General features: G+C 42.7%; 2 protein-coding genes across 2 annotated transcripts; one reads left to right on the top strand and one right to left on the bottom strand.

Moving 5' to 3' along the window:
- Positions 1–7,476: 7,476 nt before the first annotated feature.
- LOC118775255 (forkhead box protein I1-like) lies at positions 7,477–9,894 on the bottom strand. Its single transcript, XM_036525077.1, has 2 exons — positions 9,142–9,894; positions 7,477–8,603 (listed from the first exon to the last, which is right to left on the bottom strand). Exons 1-2 carry the CDS (start codon positions 9,734–9,736, stop codon positions 8,035–8,037), a joined length of 1,164 nt encoding a protein of 387 aa, XP_036380970.1. The 5' UTR covers positions 9,737–9,894; the 3' UTR covers positions 7,477–8,034.
- Positions 9,895–11,811: 1,917 nt separating this feature from the next.
- Positions 11,812–13,097, top strand: syce3 (synaptonemal complex central element protein 3). The gene is made up of 3 exons (XM_036523889.1): positions 11,812–11,865; positions 12,225–12,345; positions 12,940–13,097. Exons 2-3 carry the CDS (start codon positions 12,234–12,236, stop codon positions 13,095–13,097), a joined length of 270 nt encoding a protein of 89 aa, XP_036379782.1. The 5' UTR covers positions 11,812–11,865; positions 12,225–12,233.
- The last annotated feature ends 3,075 nt before the right edge of the window (positions 13,098–16,172 follow it).

The raw sequence follows: 16,172 nt of genomic DNA, 5'->3' as shown, positions 1-16,172 counted from the left end.
AACTGTGGTCAGTTGGAGGACATTGAATGACATCCACCCTCACCTGCAATGTTCTTCACAAAAGTAATAATAAACATTTCTTGGATTATAGGGTGCATCTGGAACTATAACTCCACACATTTTTTTAGGTAGAAATCATCCACAGGCACCTTAATATTTTGTGAGGGAGTTTATTGATGTGGTATTTATTATTCCTTGATGCATTTCTTGTTGTATTCATTTTTTTTTCCAACATTCTATTGTGCCATGAAGAAATTCTTTTGTGATATCACACACATTCTATTGTTATGTCATTACCATACAGTTACTATTTCATCACCCCCTTATAAAATCAATGCAGAATCTAACTACTAATTATTTACATTAACATTGTCTTTTTCGCCATCCAGCAATAGATGCTCTTCTCCAGAGCGAAGTGCAAGATGTGAGTACATTCTATCTTAAATTTACATCCATTAGACACTCTTGCCAGTCACGTACAAGATGTGAGCATATTTAATGTATGTTTACATTTCTGACATGCAGCAGATGCTCCTATCCAGAGCAGCTCTGCAATTGCGCAGTGGCTCCTACACGCAGTATACCTGATGGCAATCATCATGTCTTTTTTTTGTGTAAAGTTTTTTTTCTGTAGTTTAACTGCAGCAAGAGACAAAAAGCCTTTTTCCTGTACTGAGGGGAGGTGACTGGTATTTTCCAGGGCTGAACTGTGGTCAGCTGGAGGACATTGCGATCAGAGGGGCTCATATCTGCCCGCATCAGTGCTGTGTTTACCTACAGAGAGACAGCAGGTTAAACGCTGGTGTGGCATGTAAGCATGAGTGTGCCTCAGTAAGCATGAGGCACACTCTCGGCTATAAATGTGAATGGAGAGGCCCCTTTCATTTGGGAAAGATACAAGGGAGGGGTGTTGTATCAATAAACACCTGGACAGTGATAGGGTGGGGCTCTGGGGTGCTGGGGTAGTTTGAGGGAGGTGGGGGTGAAGTGTGGCACATGCCGGTCTTATCAGGAGACGGAGATGACGTGGTGATTATGAGTGCGCTGTTGTCATGCGCTTACACAGGGCTGGGCCTTGAGGGACTGTAGAGAGAAAGACATGTGCCATGCTGTTTCAGAGGGTAATCAGCTGAATTAAACATGGGGGGGTAGATATGGTGGAGCACCTGCAGTGTTCTTCACATAAATAATAATGACTATCATTTGGATTATAGGATGCATCTGGACATATAAGTCCACATAATATCATAATAGCCTTAATTTATTTAAGTGGAAATCACCCATAGGCGCCTTGGTGTTTTGTGAGGGAGTTTGTTGATGTGCTATTTATTATTGCTTGATGTTGTATTCACTTTTTTCCAACATTCTATTTTGCCATGAAGACATTCTTTTGTGACATCATTGCCTTTCTGATTGTGACATCACACACATTCTACTGTTCCATTACAATAGCATCACAAGTATAATCACGAGTATATTTAATGTGCATTTACATTTTTTTAATCCAGCAGACGCTCTTATTCAAGTGATTCTAAAAGTCAATCACAAAATGCATCCAACAAAATGACATGAAATGTTGCTCACACAAGCAAGCACTAGTGCAAAACACAGCACTGAGAACGCAAGTGCCCACCTGTCCCAAAGTGAAACATACCTGATGTGAAGCCCCCAATTATTAAACTTAAATGAAAGACCGTGGCAATCATGATGTCAACCTTGTTCCTGTACTGGGGGGAGGTGACTGGTATTTTCCAGGGCTGAACTGTGGTCAGCTGGAGGACATTGCGATCAGAGGGGCTCATATCTGCCCGCATCAGTGCTGTGTTTACCTACAGAGAGACAGCAGGTTAAACGCTGGTGTGGCATGTGTCAGTAAGCATGAGGCACACTCTCAGCTGTTTGTGGTGTCATTGGACGTGAGGAATCACCTCACAGCTATAAATGTGAATGGAGAGGCCCCTTTCATTTGGGAAAGATACAAGGGAGGGGTGTTGTATCAATAAACACCTGGACAGTGATAGGGTGGGGCTCTGGGGTGCTGGGGTAGTTAGAGGGAGGTGGGGGTGAAGTGTGGCACATGCCGGTCTTATCAGGAGACGGAGATGATGTGGTGATTATGAGTGCGCTATTGTCATGCGCTAACACAGGGCTGGGCCTTGAGGCTTGAGTATCGAGCAAATTAGCCAAATTAGGGTAATCAGCCATTAGGCATGGAGGGTAGACATGATGGAGCACCTGCATTGTTCTTGGTATTATAATAATAATAAAGAAAAAATAAATTGTTAGGATTATAAGGTGAATTTTAAAATACAATTCCACAATTTTTCATCATTGCCGTAATTTATTTACCTGGGTAGCAATCATCAAAAGCCACCCTTGTGAGCATTTTGGAAGTCACTCTCGATAAGAGCGTCTGCCAAATGACAAAATATAAATGTAAGGTTTTTTCTTAGGAAGGTAGTTTCTAATCTTTATGTTTTAATTTTTGTTAAGAGGACAGTTCACAATTCTATTGTGACATGTTATACATTCTGTTATGACATCATTGCCTTTCTGTTTGTGACATCATCAGCATTCTCTTGTTATATTGATCACTCTTCTGATCATCCCCCACCCCAATAACATCACTGCACTTTCAGAGGGTAATCAGCTAAATTAGACATGGAGACATTACATTTACATTTTTGACACCCAACAGACGCTCTTATCCAGAGCAACTTACAAAGAATGAGTTCAAATTCCATCTAATACAGTGCCATGAAAGACTGTACACATACAAGACAACTGACCACATCTATCCCAGGCAATATTGAAAGTACTAGCGCATACCTGACTTCACACATAAATACAATTCAAGATGCCCTGTATTAATATGACAATGTAACAGAAAAGATACAATATTCCCCAAGACAAAACGTCAAAATATTCTTGAAGAATGCATGCTTGTGTAGGGGAGCCAAGTGGTAGTGATGGGTCTTCAGCATGAGATGAAAGACGGCCAGCATATCCCCTGTTTTAACCACTGCTGTAAGCACATTTAATTTGCTACAGTGGCAACCACTTTTATGTACCCTGATTAATGTTAGGATTATTATCTCTGTTATTTTTATTTATTTTATATTATGTTATTAGATTTTTAGATTCTATTGTGACATCATCACATTTTTATTGTGGATGCATCATCTCACCATGACATCATTAGTATTATATTGTTACATTGTAACTATTCAGATCACATTCATTTTTTACATCATTTGTCATTTAGACACCCGCTGACAAAACAACAATTTTACAATCAATGTCACCACATAATGCACATCAAAAACCAAATCACAGAGCCAGATATAATTCTACTGCAATGTGGTTTCTCGTGGGTTTGATCAACAATGTTTAACAGGTCTTAGGTTTTCATTATCCTTAATTCTTGATGATCACCAGACTCTTGATGTGATGCTAAATATAGCCACCCACTTTAATTTCCACACTCATTGTCAATCAGAAAGCATTGTTTCTTTTTTCATCCTTATCCAACTTATATTTTATCTAAAGTATTTTATTCTACCAGATATTTATTGAAACAAGCCAGTAAGCTCCAAGCAGAAGAGCCACAGCAGTGCCACACCCAGGACATAAATCTCATACCTTCTGATGACAGTGACCTTCTGGTACCTTCTAGTGACTGGCTGCATCTCTGTAATTCTCCTTATTCTTCTAATTATTTCGAACTGATCCTCCTTCCCCTCACTGCAGATAGATTGAATCTAAGATATGCATTCTATACCATCAGAGGTGACTGCTTGAGCTCTTAAATTTAGTACCGTGTGTTTAGTGTCGTTTTTGTTTTTTTTTTCAGATGCGTGAATAAAGGGTTAGAGGCTTTTGTTAAAATTTCCATTTCGCAAATAGCAGGCAGGACAGCAACCTCCTAATGCCCCTAAGCATTGTCTCACTGAGCTCTCTAACTTCTCTCGGCTGCACTAGCATATGAAAAGCTAAATGAGTGCCGTCAAAAGCATGTTCTCGAAAATACAGCAAAGGGAGGACAGAAACACAACACATGCACAGTTATTATTATATGTAATTTACTATTTCGGCAGAAACCCCCTTTACAAGCAGACTTAGAGAGTATGAGTTGAACCATTTATACACAATGCTATTTTAAAAATGAGGGGGAAGCTCAAAAGCTACATTCCTATTATTTTTGTACAACATAGCTGGGTAATCTTCCAGCTACTGTGTCCTCCTAGATGTACAGACAGCTGTGTATTGGACTCTTGGACTTATAATAAGGTTGTTGTACCTTTGTTTATCAATGCTGAACGCAGCAGAATTGCCACTAGTGAAGTCCTATGCAAGCATTCTATCTTTTCAATAAAGGAATAAATCTCTGTCTCTTTTTATCCTCATTTCTTCTTCCCTCTCTTATTTCCTTCTCTCTTCCTTTCTTTTTGTTTGTCTGCTTTGTCCCATACTTAAGATCACATAGCTGGAATCCTTATGGTGGAGGAGATGTTTCTTGCTGTGGGCGAGGGAGGAGAGAATGTTGCTGAGACCGTGAGAGACTGATCTCCCGCTTCAGCATTAAGAGAACCCGAAATTCCACCGGTCTGACATGGGAACCATCTCTCCCTAACTCTCCCTCTCTATCTCCTAAATTACAGAAGAGTGGAGGGGGTGGTGGGGGTGGTGGGGGTGACATGAGGGGTGTGGAGGGAGGGATAGAGAAGCACTGGGGCCTTCGGTTTGGAGTGCTTGGCCAGCCCCTCTGCCCCTCTCCCTGGTTGCCAATCTCTGAGGGGGATCTAAAACAAACACGGCCTCCCCTCTCTCCCCTCTCTCTCTTCTTACCGCCCTCTTTCCTCAGTGGGACACGGGAACGGTATCTTGCCTCTGTCCCATCACACCCCATCCCCACCAAACTTGCCCTGTCAGCGGCAGAGCAGTGGCAGGAGTTATGTGGGGAGAGTAGGGGTGCGCTGGTTCTCACGGTGTTTGCAGGTAGAGCAAAAGGAAATGACATCAGCATTTGACAAGCCACAAAAATAACAGACAGTTGGAATGGAAGGTAGACAAATTAGGGCATCAAAACAAGCACTCTCTCCCTCACTCTCTCTCTCTTTCTCACACACAGACACACACACACACTCTCTCTGCTAAAATTCAGATCATGCGCTGTCTAAAATGAGAAGATAAAGCATAATGCAGACACTGCTTATTGTTTTTGAAAATCCAGAATGATTTGTGCACAGGCAGAGTGCTGCAAGGTACTGGAGTTGTATCCCTAATAGCACCCTCCATAGTATTTGGTTATATCACATTACCAGCTAAAAACAATGAAGCCACAATCAGTCTAATGGGTTACAGGTTAGTGAAATGCAGGTTTAATCCTATAAGGTCAATGAATCTCCAACTGAATGAGTGAGAATTAGAAACAGCATGCCCTTTTGTCAGCCGTTGTTTGTGCAGGTGTAACATACACTTAGCAGTTCCATAAAAATCAATGGAGAAGCCATCCAAACTGTACACCACCCTGCCCTGCCCCCCAACCCCCATGCCCACCCACACCACCCCCCCTTCACCTTTTTCCAGACTTTAAGCATATTAAAAACAAAACAAAACAAAATAGTACATTTAACAAGTAGTTAGAGTGCCAGTGTAGAACGGAAACACAAAATATACTGAAATCTTGGAGACTTAGACCAGGAAAGTGAGAGAAAGAAAGAGAGAAAGGGGAATAGAGAGAGGGAAAGAGTGAATGAGTGAGAGAGAAAGGGGAACAGAGAGAGGGAAAGAGTGAATGAGTGAGAGAGAAAGGGGAATAGAGAGAGGGAAAGAGTGAATGAGTGAGAGAGAAAGGGGAATAGAGAGAGGGAAAGAGTGAATGAGTGAGAGAGAAAGGGGAATAGAGAGAGAGAAAGAGTGAATAGAGAGAGAGAAAGGGGAATAGAGAGAGAGAAAGAGTGAATAAGTGAGAGAGAAAGGGGAATAGAGAGAGGGAAAGAGTGAATGAGTGAGAGAGAAAGGGGAACAGAGAGAGGGAAAGAGTGAATGAGTGAGAGAGAAAGGGGAATAGAGAGAGAGAAAGAGTCTCTGTGTGCAGAGGTGGCTAAGAGGATAGGGGAAGCTGGAGGAACTAGTTCTCATTCAGCGCCCTTCTTTTTTTGCCGTCAAACCCGTCATTTTTTCTCTCTCTCTCTCTGTCTCTGAACATGTTGTTTAACGGTTTCTTACCTTCTCTCCTCTCCACCCCCTTTTCTGTAGCACGGATCACTGGTTCTACTGACAGACGGCAGCGTAGCACAGCATAGCAGCGAGACAGCAGAGTGTAGCAGGCCAGAGGAGTGCACGTGTCTTTGAGCCGCATCCACTTTCACCAGCTTCGTCGTCTAGCTTGCCACAATGTCATTTGCCAATTGATTCTGTTACTACCTGACTACCTGTATAACAGGGTTGGCTGCACCGGGGCCAGGGGAAAAGGCATTCTTAGAGTAACTGATACTGGTTTTGGTACAAGAGCAGGGAAGAAAAGGTGGACTTAAGTATATTTTAGGTATATTTTTTAAGGAACATAGGTATATTTTCAGTGGAATGAGAATGCTATGTCATTTAAAGGACAAATTGTAAAAGTATGCTGTTCCATCATATTCTGATTATTTTCAGAGTTTATTTGGAAGTCACTCTGGGTAAGAGCGTTAGTTAAATGATGTAATGCAATGTAATGTAATGTAGCTGGATGTCTTTCTTTCATGGGTGGACAGGCAGGAATTTTTATAAATGAAGGCCCTGTTGAGGTGTTGCACCAATTAATATGTTTAAGAATGAGTTGTACTGGAAGCAAATATGAAATATGTATGTTATAAGAATGTGTTGTATCCAGCCAAATATAGATTACTAACTGTTTTCGATGTGTACTCTGCCTTGCAGCCAATGTGGAATAAACTCCTGTATTTGGTATTGTTTTCTCCACAACATCTCCGCCACCCCAAGAATGCTTTTTGAGGCTAGAGTATAACTGGGTTACCAAGAAGGCTCTGACCTCTACAACATAAGGTGATGTAGTCAAGGTCCCCAACTTTAGGTAAAGTTCAAAATGCATCTTAATGCCTATAATAACCAGTCTCGCAACATATCCCCATATATGTCTGTAGTGTGTGTTGTCACAAATCTCTTACACAGTATTAGTTTTTTCATTTAGTTGTGTTATTCAAGGATATGCATTTCTGAGCTTGGCAAAAAGAGTCAGCTTTTACACATGGATTAGTGTATTAGCCTTGCCAAATGTGAACATGAATCTCAAAATTATGTATTCATGGTTTCACATCTCACATTTAACAATCAATATATGAGTACTTCTGTTAATGCCATTTCAAAATAAAACATCATACTCATGTCATTTTTATGTTTTATGTTTATTTAAAAAAATATTCTTTCTTTGAACTGATCAACATGAAAACATACAAAAACTAGAACACAGGCACTCCAATTTATCCCTACAGCCATGCCATAAACACCCTGACAGCATTTCAGTTTAAATATATTACAGCCTGACAAGATAATAAAAAAAAAACACTTCATAAATAACCTAATCAAAACTAATCATGCTACCATTCTTGAACAACCTTTCATTACACTTCACTAATTGATATTGAGGTCAGGCCACAAGTAGATGACCAAAAATTCTGCAAGTGCACAAAGTCAAAAGCTGTTGGACCTTGTGGTTGTCTGGTGAGTGACAGCAGTGCCCATTGCAGGGGGGAGGAGGCGGTTGGGATTCTTGTCTCAGTTGAGGTGATGTCAGCGGCTGGCCTGAGATCAGCGAGTGTGAGTGTTTGCACTGTGAACGTGGGAGCGTCTGCCTGCCGTTTTCACTTGCTGAGTCAGGCCCTCCTGTGAGAGCTGGCTTCTGCCCTGCAGGCAGGCTGGTCCGCTCTTTCTTCCTCACTCTCTGCTGGGGCACATTGCACTCTGTGTCAGTGAAAGCCTTCATGCAGCTCAAAGGACCCGTCCCCTGGTCCTTGTATTCATGCCATCACTTCACACCTCGGTGCCGTCCCGGGGGTAGAGCACCCCAGCCGAGTCCAGCAGGGGGTAGAAATCGCTGCCGAACTGCCCGAGCAAGGAGCCACTGTACCCACCCGCAGAGGGGGAGGGGGAGGGCGAGGACGGCAGAGCAGGTGGTGGCGGCAGGGGGCTGGCCCACTGCGGCACTGTGGCATCAGAGGAGTATGAGCTGAAGCCCCCGCTTTGTGTGGCCCCCAGGGACCCCTCCACTGGTAGGCCCAGGGGCAGCGGTTGGCTCAGGGGGTCCCCACTCAAACTGGCCACCCCTGTTGCCACTCCAGACATCTCTGACAGGAACCTGCTCAGGCAGGGGGAGGGGCCTGAGGGGATAGGGGAGGGACCTCTTTCTGGGGTGTTGGAGGAGTTATTGGGGTGTTTGGGGCTGCTTCCTCTACTCCCCTCCCCCGAATCAGCAGCTAGAGAACCTCCTTCCCCACCCTCAGCAGCCAAGGAGTCGGACTTCCTCTTCCTCTTGCGACGGAAGTTGCCGTTGTCAAACATCTTTTCGCAGTTGGGGTCTAGGGTCCAGTAGTTACCCTTGCCTACAGAGAAAGAGAGAGAGAGAGAGAGAGAGAGAATGTTTGATGAGTATCTTTTTTTTTCAAACAGTGCAAAATCTGGTTACTCCTGCTACTGCTGGGTAAGATGACACCTCTCCAGTTTATTCAAGTGTAAACAACTGGGTATCATATGACATTATCTACAATCATCTCATTTTTACTATGACACCAGATGTGTACCGTTCAAAATGTATTTCCATTCCACTAATCAAAAATGTAGATATTTTTTATTTTATAATCTTTAATTCAGTTTATATTCACCGTCCATTCCACACAAAAAAATATAAAGACACAACTAGAGTCTAGACTGATCCCGACTCCTGACTTCTTATAAAATAAAATAAACTTTTTTAAAAACACTTCAAAAGGCAAATAAATTCATTCCATATATAATTCACTGTGTCTCAGATTTGAACGTCTTTACAGTTTGTTGGTTAAAATAGAAGTTGGGGTTAAAATACAGTTGGGGTAAAAATATCTCTGGACTATGAAGGAGACAGTGGAGAGAGAGTGCACTCACCTGGATCGTCCTCGTCACGTGGCACTTTCTTGAAGCAGTCATTGAGGGAGAGGTTGTGGCGGATGGAGTTCTGCCAGCCGGCCTTGCTCTTGTTGTAGAAAGGGAAGTTGTCGGCCACGTACTGGTAGATCTGACTGAGCGTGATACGGTGGTCGGGGGCCCCGTGGATCGCCATGGCGATGAGGGCGGAGTAGGAGTATGGCGGCCTGACCAGCTTCATCAGCTCCTCCTGCGAGGGCAGGGAGAACCAGCCCAGGTCGGCTCCTCTGGGCCCTGGCCCGCTGCTGCCCAGATATGGCCTCTGCATGCTAAAGTGCGGGGGCGCATAGGGAGCACCAGCTGCTCCTGCACCCCCACCAAGATAAGGGGAGCTGTTGAGTCCCAGCTCATTGAACCACAGGTAGGGGTTCAAAGGAGGGGTGCCATAGTCCCCCAGGTCGTAGGTAGAAGGAGCGACCTGCTGGGGGCTGGGCAGAGATGGAGGGGTGTAGTAGCTGTCACTGTAGAGGCTGAGTTCGGAGGGCTCCTGCCCCATGTTGGGGACCTGGGGCCCACAAAGTGCTGCTGACTGGCCCTGCTGCTCAAAGGTCATCATGCTCACCCGAGAGTCTTTTCTCTGTCTTGCAAAGTGATTTCCTCTGTCTGTCTGGTCCCACTGAAAGATATTTCTCTACAGCACCTTGATCTCCTCTGAAGCTTTTCACCTTCTTTTCCTTCTCTCCCTGCCTCTTGTGCCAAGCCAGTGTAGGAATGTCAGGTGTGTCACAATCTGCCACCTGCCTTACCTGGACTATTTATAGCGCTCTGGCTACGCCCCCAGCATCCCTGATTGGTTGAATCACTGTGCATGTCACACTGTATTTTTTTCCTCTATGACATGCAGTTTGGAGGAATCCCTCTGGCAATGTGGGAGAAATATTCCATTGGGGCTCCTGGAACTGTCTGTGTCAAAGCTCTCCTCATCCCTTTCCTTGCCCTGCCATATCATGCTCCCAGTTACAGTATAAACTGACAATGTATATATATGGGGTCAAATAAAATAAAGGAATGAAGAGGGATAAATTCCAAAACATTACAACTGAATCACACATTCACATAAACCGCAATACTTCTGATCACATTGAAGATAATTAGGTATTATTTATTACAGAGTTGTCACTGTCACCAGTTCCACTGCTTTTTCCAGCATTTTCTTTGTACGTCTGTTTAGGTTGTATTCTGAGGCGTTTCTCTTAACTTTCTTCCATGTTTTCCTTGAATATATCTCTATCCCTTTTTAAAATAAAGAAATAAATAAAAGCACTGGCATTCACACTGTGCTAATTTTTGTTCCTCTGTAAATGAACAAATGAACAAATCCCGTTACTAGTCTCATTTTTTGTGCCGCATATCAAACACATTGTATTGTAGATTTTTAATTTCATTTCTGTGTTTTGTTGATAGGTATGCACGCGTTTGAAATGAAAGATTATGGTGAATTAAAATCAGTGCTGAAACTCCTTCCACCTGTTCTAAAAGTCTTATTGCCCTTTTTTCGCTTTATGGGGAATACTGAGAGGTCTTGTACTTGTATCATAGTGACTGCGTTTTGTGTCAGTACATGTTTAGAAAGTTTTTTTTTTAAGAAAAGAAAAAAAACCCTACACGAGAAGTCAGAAGATAGTTTCAAATTTAACTGCCCGTCAACACCTCCTTATCGCAGAAAATGCCCATATGAAGCTGAGACGGTCGAATTCGATCTGCCCTTCATTCAAACTGTTTTCTCTCTAATTTACACAACAACGGAGCGCTCCCGAGCACTGAACGACACGCGCCACATCGCCCATTTTAAGTTAAAGACAGATTTTATCTATTCTGATTCATAGACACACTTTGCCGTTTTCTTGAAGAATTAAGTAGACTTTACCTATTTATGCTATTCTAAGTTATTTTAACATTTTACATTTATATTTACACGTAGATGCAGTTACATTAGCCTACAATTCGCACTGAGCAAATTAAAACGAATCAAAGTATGTTGATTTCAACATTATCGGCCTACTTCTTTTGAACACAATTTATACGCCGTTTAAAAACAGTCAGTGCGGTTGTCTTGCACCAAATGTACTGTGCGTATTGTCTGAATGGGCTGTACACTTTAGAATTAGGCCTACTGACACTAAAAAAAAAAATGATGGGAAAATATACCTCCATTTTGTTCATGAATGTTAACTGGTTAAACACAGATCTGTCAGACTGGGGTAAACAGCGAATTTTGATAACAAGAAATGTCATTTTATAACTTTTGTTAAAGCCGCATTGATTGGTGTGACAGTGGTCTTTCTTCCTTTTTTCACAGAAACCCAGGAAAGGTGGCCCCAGATCAACAGTCTAAATTGGAACAATTTGTTTCGCTATCACTGTAACCATTACAACCATCAGTTTTTAGTGAGCAATTAAATATCGCTGAGAAACACTTACTGTCTTAAAATGTCTTGCCTACATTCCTGCAGTTCTAAGTCTGCGGGCAAATGCTTGTTGCTCACGTTCAGATCCACTGACGAAGACATAACATTACAATTGCATAATACTACATTTTTTTCGAGACGGGAACGCGAAGTTCAGTGAACCGGGCACGCAGAGATGCAACGCTGCTGGCGTAACGTGTCTCGCGCTGCAACGGGTGAACAGCGGGGGCACCTCACGCGCATTTTCCGTTGAGGAAGACGTCTGACCAAATTTGAGGTACTTTTACAGTTATATTGCTGTCCAAATAGTAAAGTGGACGAATGTGGGTTTTTTTTTTTGTTGTTGTTGTTTTGTTTTTATTAGAAATTATTAAAAATAAAAAACACTAGTGCCGCCCCTTATTTCGTTTAAGGGTGTATCAAAGATTAATTGCTGGCTATCTACCAAATGTTTCGCCCAGACATCGCTCGCTCGCTAACGGCCGTGTTAACGGATGACAAAGCTATCGCTAATACTTTAGAGAAAGCTAACAATATAAAACAGAAAATGATTTAACGTTAGCCAACAGTTAGCTGTCGTTACGTATTCTGCGAAATCCAGCTATTAGTTTTGATCGTTCTTGTTTTCCGTTATAGCTAACGTAGATGGCTGACTGTCCGGCCTCGGATATGGAGTTACATGAAGAAAACGTGAAACAGTTGGAGGAATTTAGCAAGGACCTCGAGAAAATGGTCGAGGTTATGGAAAATGTATCAGGTAAATACAACCCCAGCAATTGAAGTTCTGTGGAGTTTTCCGGCCTTAGCCGAGCATCTACTGACAATCCCCACGGTCTCTTTATTCGCACCCACTGCGGTTGTTTGTAGGCTTAGGCCACATATAGCTATGCAAATAATAAAAGTGGATTTCAGCCAACATTTTTCGTTCTTATACAAACAGTGAACGAGAAATGGCAACATGTAGCGTTAGGTGGCTTGTTGGATGGATCTTAGTTAGCTACCTAGCTAGAAACTTTATTGGCAGGTCATCCCTTTATGTGTTGATCTGCGTATGAGAATTTCACCATGTCACAAGGCCCATGGCCTACTGTGTCACCCAGATTACGCAGCTACGTGTTAGCTATATGCTATATATACATCCCCCGGTGTGTGACATGATTTATGGAACAGTTTGATAAAGCCGGATTGAACGAGTGTACAGGGTGTTTACTTTCACCCGAGGAGCAACGGTCTTAAAGAATGTCTAACGTTTTCATTCTGCTGTAGATCTAGCCGTGCAATGCCTCGTTAATGAGCTGTTACAGCACGGCGATGCGGGCTGTCTTCTCCTCCTTGTCCTTCATGATTTCAGTGCAGCTGACCTGGATGGCGTATGACATGGTGGTGCTGCGCACGGCTCCAGAGGTAGGGGAATCGCTCCGGAGACTGGAGGAGGAGTTTCTCCAGTGCAAGGCAGTCCTGGAGAGCACCTGCGTGGAGGCCCGCAGTAGGTCCAGCAGGAGTAACTGACGCGGATTTTCAATGGTGCCGTGGCTCAGTCCGCTTAGATCCTATGCCGTATGTGGAGCGTTCAGCTCTCCGAATATGAAACCCAGGGCAGCCGCTGATGCGCGCCCATAAACGTTGAGCTTATGCATATGACTGTTCTGGCCTGTTTTTTGTGCTCTTGATGGCATGTGCTCTGAGCAGACTGGATGCCAAAGGAGTGTGTTTTCATGGATCAGCATTGAACTGTGCCCAAATAAAAGATTGAGCTCTGTCCTGTCTGATTTGTCCGGGCTGAAGACCACAATCAACACATTTATATGATTACAAAAATGTGTGATATAATGGTTAAGGGAGAAGGTTAGAGGTTTGATTCTTAGGTGGAATGCTGTTGTTTTACCTGTGGGAATCCATTTAATCTGAAGTGCTTTTGTATACGTTCAGATGGTACAAATTATATTATTTTAAGGTATAACTTTAAACCAGGGAAATAGTGTGGTATAATGGTAAGGAGCAGGGCTTGTACCCCCAAAGGTTGCTAGTTCAAATCCCCACTGGGGCTCTGGTACTGTACTGCCTCAGTAAATATCCAGATGTATGAATAGATAAAACTGATTTAAGTTTTTCTGGATAAGAGCATCTGCTAAATGACAATAATATAAAGTAATAATTTCAACAGGACAGCAAACAGTTAATAGATCTTTTTTTGTGAAATATCATCTTACCAAAGGTCTTACAACCAAGTTTTCTGTTGGTGAATAATCCCTGAAGCACCCACACACACCTAAGATAAGATGGCTTTGTGTTTGCATATGTGTTTGCGATGGACAGAGCAGAGGATAGCATGGTGAATGATGAGCTGTCCAATAGACCCTGTGAGCCTTGAGTGTGTGCACCCTGCTGTGTGTACGATGGCAGATATGGGCACCTTTTTCTTGTATTTACCCTAATTTCCCTTGAATTTCCTTTGAAACATTCCTTCAATTATTTAATAGAGCACCCTTGAAGGAATTGTCTCAGAATGGATTGCATGGAAACGATTTGAGGTAGAGCAGACATGAAAAGCAATGAGGATTTTTACAGCATAGTAGAAGACATGTAGATCAACAGTAGTAATCAATTTCATATGAGCTGTCTTAGCTTGACTGACAATCAACCAGGGTGAAATCCTAGTGGAATGTCTTGCAGTGATGTATAGTGTGATAATTTGTAGAGAATGCAGACAAACGCACAGAGAACATCAAAAGTTAGTACACCCATCATGGTTTAAACTTTTACAGCAAATCTTCTTTGAATTATTATTTGCGGACAATAGAACTGAGCTAATCTGAGAGAACTCTAGGCTGAAGCTGTTGTGCCTAAATCTCAGTACTATCAGTAATAGCCAGCTGCAGACAGCGGGGTCTCTGCATTGATCAGGAGCGGAATTTCCTGGGTTTCGTTTATGATATTTTATATTTAATGTAGTTAATATAGTGTTTAGTGATAGTGGAGTAGTGCACACACAGTTTTCCAGGGCCAGCACTGCAATCTGACTGTGTAGTTGTGGGGCATGCAAAGCCACTTTCTGCGCGGTTATCCTGTAAGTGAACCTTGTCTGTGAAACTTGGCAACGGGAGACACGATGGCCGTTTGATATCTTAATGCTGCTCATTTGGGAACTGGCAGGACTCCTTCACATATCTGTTGCTTTGTATTTATTTTTTTCTCTTATGTCTCTGTAGTTACTCGTATAGACAGGTCAAGTGTCTGATGAATCAGGAATAAAGGTCTCTAAGCCTGCCAAAGACAGCAGTTAGTTTGCATGGAGGGCGATTATGGTAATCCTTACCCCCAGCGTTGCCGCAGACACAGACATAACAGCACATGTCTGTCTCTCAAGCCCTCCAGGGAATTTCAACTTTTTTAATAACTAAACTGCCCACAGGAGGTGTCAAGGTTATCATGTTTGTGTGTGTTTTTAAATTGTATTTTGACAACTGTGCAAGTTGTGATAAAGATGAAAGAGATAGATCAGGCATGTAAAGATTGAAGAACATTTGACCTGGTGGTTGTAATGCATCAGTGCATTTACATTTAGTCATTTAACAGGTGCTCTTATCCAGAGTGACTTATAAAAGTGCATTCAATAGCCTAGGTCAGCAGTCAGGTTTCCCAAACCTCTCCTGGAGGACCCCTTGTCCTGCATGTTTTAGATCTCTCCCTGCTCGAACACAGCTGATTTAAATGATCATTTTGTTATTAAGCAGCTTCAGGCGTTCATGACGGGTTGATCATTTGAATCAGCTGTGTTGGAGCAGGGAGAGATCTAAAACAAGCAGGACAAGCAGTCCTCCAGGAGAGGTTTGGGAAACACTGGCCTAGGTAATTAGGTGCAGAGATACTAAAACATTTGTGCCATCCTTGAAATGCAGTGCCATTGTATTAAGCATTTCCACAGTGGGGTTAATGCTATCAAAGGGCGTACAACTTTATGCTATTACTTGTACTTAAATTGTACAACCATAAATGCTACAAGTTGCATTGTCACGAGGCATAAAGCAACCGAGCATAAGTCAATGCAAAAGCTTGAGGTGCCAACAAGCTTGTCTGCTTCACTGTTGCTGCACTGTGCTGGGATTTTATCATTCTGTGAAGCACTCAATGTACTTAATGTCAGTGTAGTTAATTGCATCTATATTTCACAACCTCACAACCAAACAGCTCCCTCTGGAAAAAGTATCAGGACCTTGCTGTCATACTCTCTGCAGTAGGTGATTTCACTGTACTTTACTCCGGCAGCATGTTTTTGCTATAGGAGGTTGTGTGTGGGACCTGCACTCTCCTGAGATGTAGCTTTTAAGACCACGCTCTAACCACAGCAATGCGATCACTGTGAGCCAGCTACCCTTTAATGGCAAGCTTAGAAACTTTTGGACTTGAAGGCAATTGTTTTCAGTATGTGACCATTGGCCTGTGCATGCGAAAGTGAAGCTGAAAGTCTGCCTGAAATGATGCAACTTCATTGCCGTTGGATGGTAAAGGGGGAACAACTGGCATCTGCAGCTGAGTCAGACAGATCAGGATGAACATGTGCTTAAGGACTGGTGTCTGCAGGTG

This window comes from Megalops cyprinoides, chromosome 3, assembly GCF_013368585.1.
Source record: "Megalops cyprinoides isolate fMegCyp1 chromosome 3, fMegCyp1.pri, whole genome shotgun sequence".
Classification (NCBI taxonomy): Eukaryota; Metazoa; Chordata; class Actinopteri; order Elopiformes; family Megalopidae; genus Megalops; species Megalops cyprinoides.
This window is presented reverse-complemented; position numbering and strand designations above follow the sequence as displayed.

Excerpts from the sequence above, each read along its gene's own strand:
- LOC118775255 (XM_036525077.1), bottom strand. The coding sequence starts at position 9,736 with ATGATGACCTTTGAGCAGCAGGGCCAGTCAGCAGCACTTTGTGGGCCC. Across the intron at positions 8,604-9,141 it reads ACGTGACGAGGACGATCCAG|GCAAGGGTAACTACTGGACC; the intron begins GTGAGTGCACTC and ends CTTTCTCTGTAG.
- syce3 (XM_036523889.1), top strand. The coding sequence starts at position 12,234 with ATGGCTGACTGTCCGGCCTCGGATATGGAGTTACATGAAGAAAACGTG. Across the intron at positions 12,346-12,939 it reads GGTTATGGAAAATGTATCAG|TGCAGCTGACCTGGATGGCG; the intron begins GTAAATACAACC and ends TCATGATTTCAG.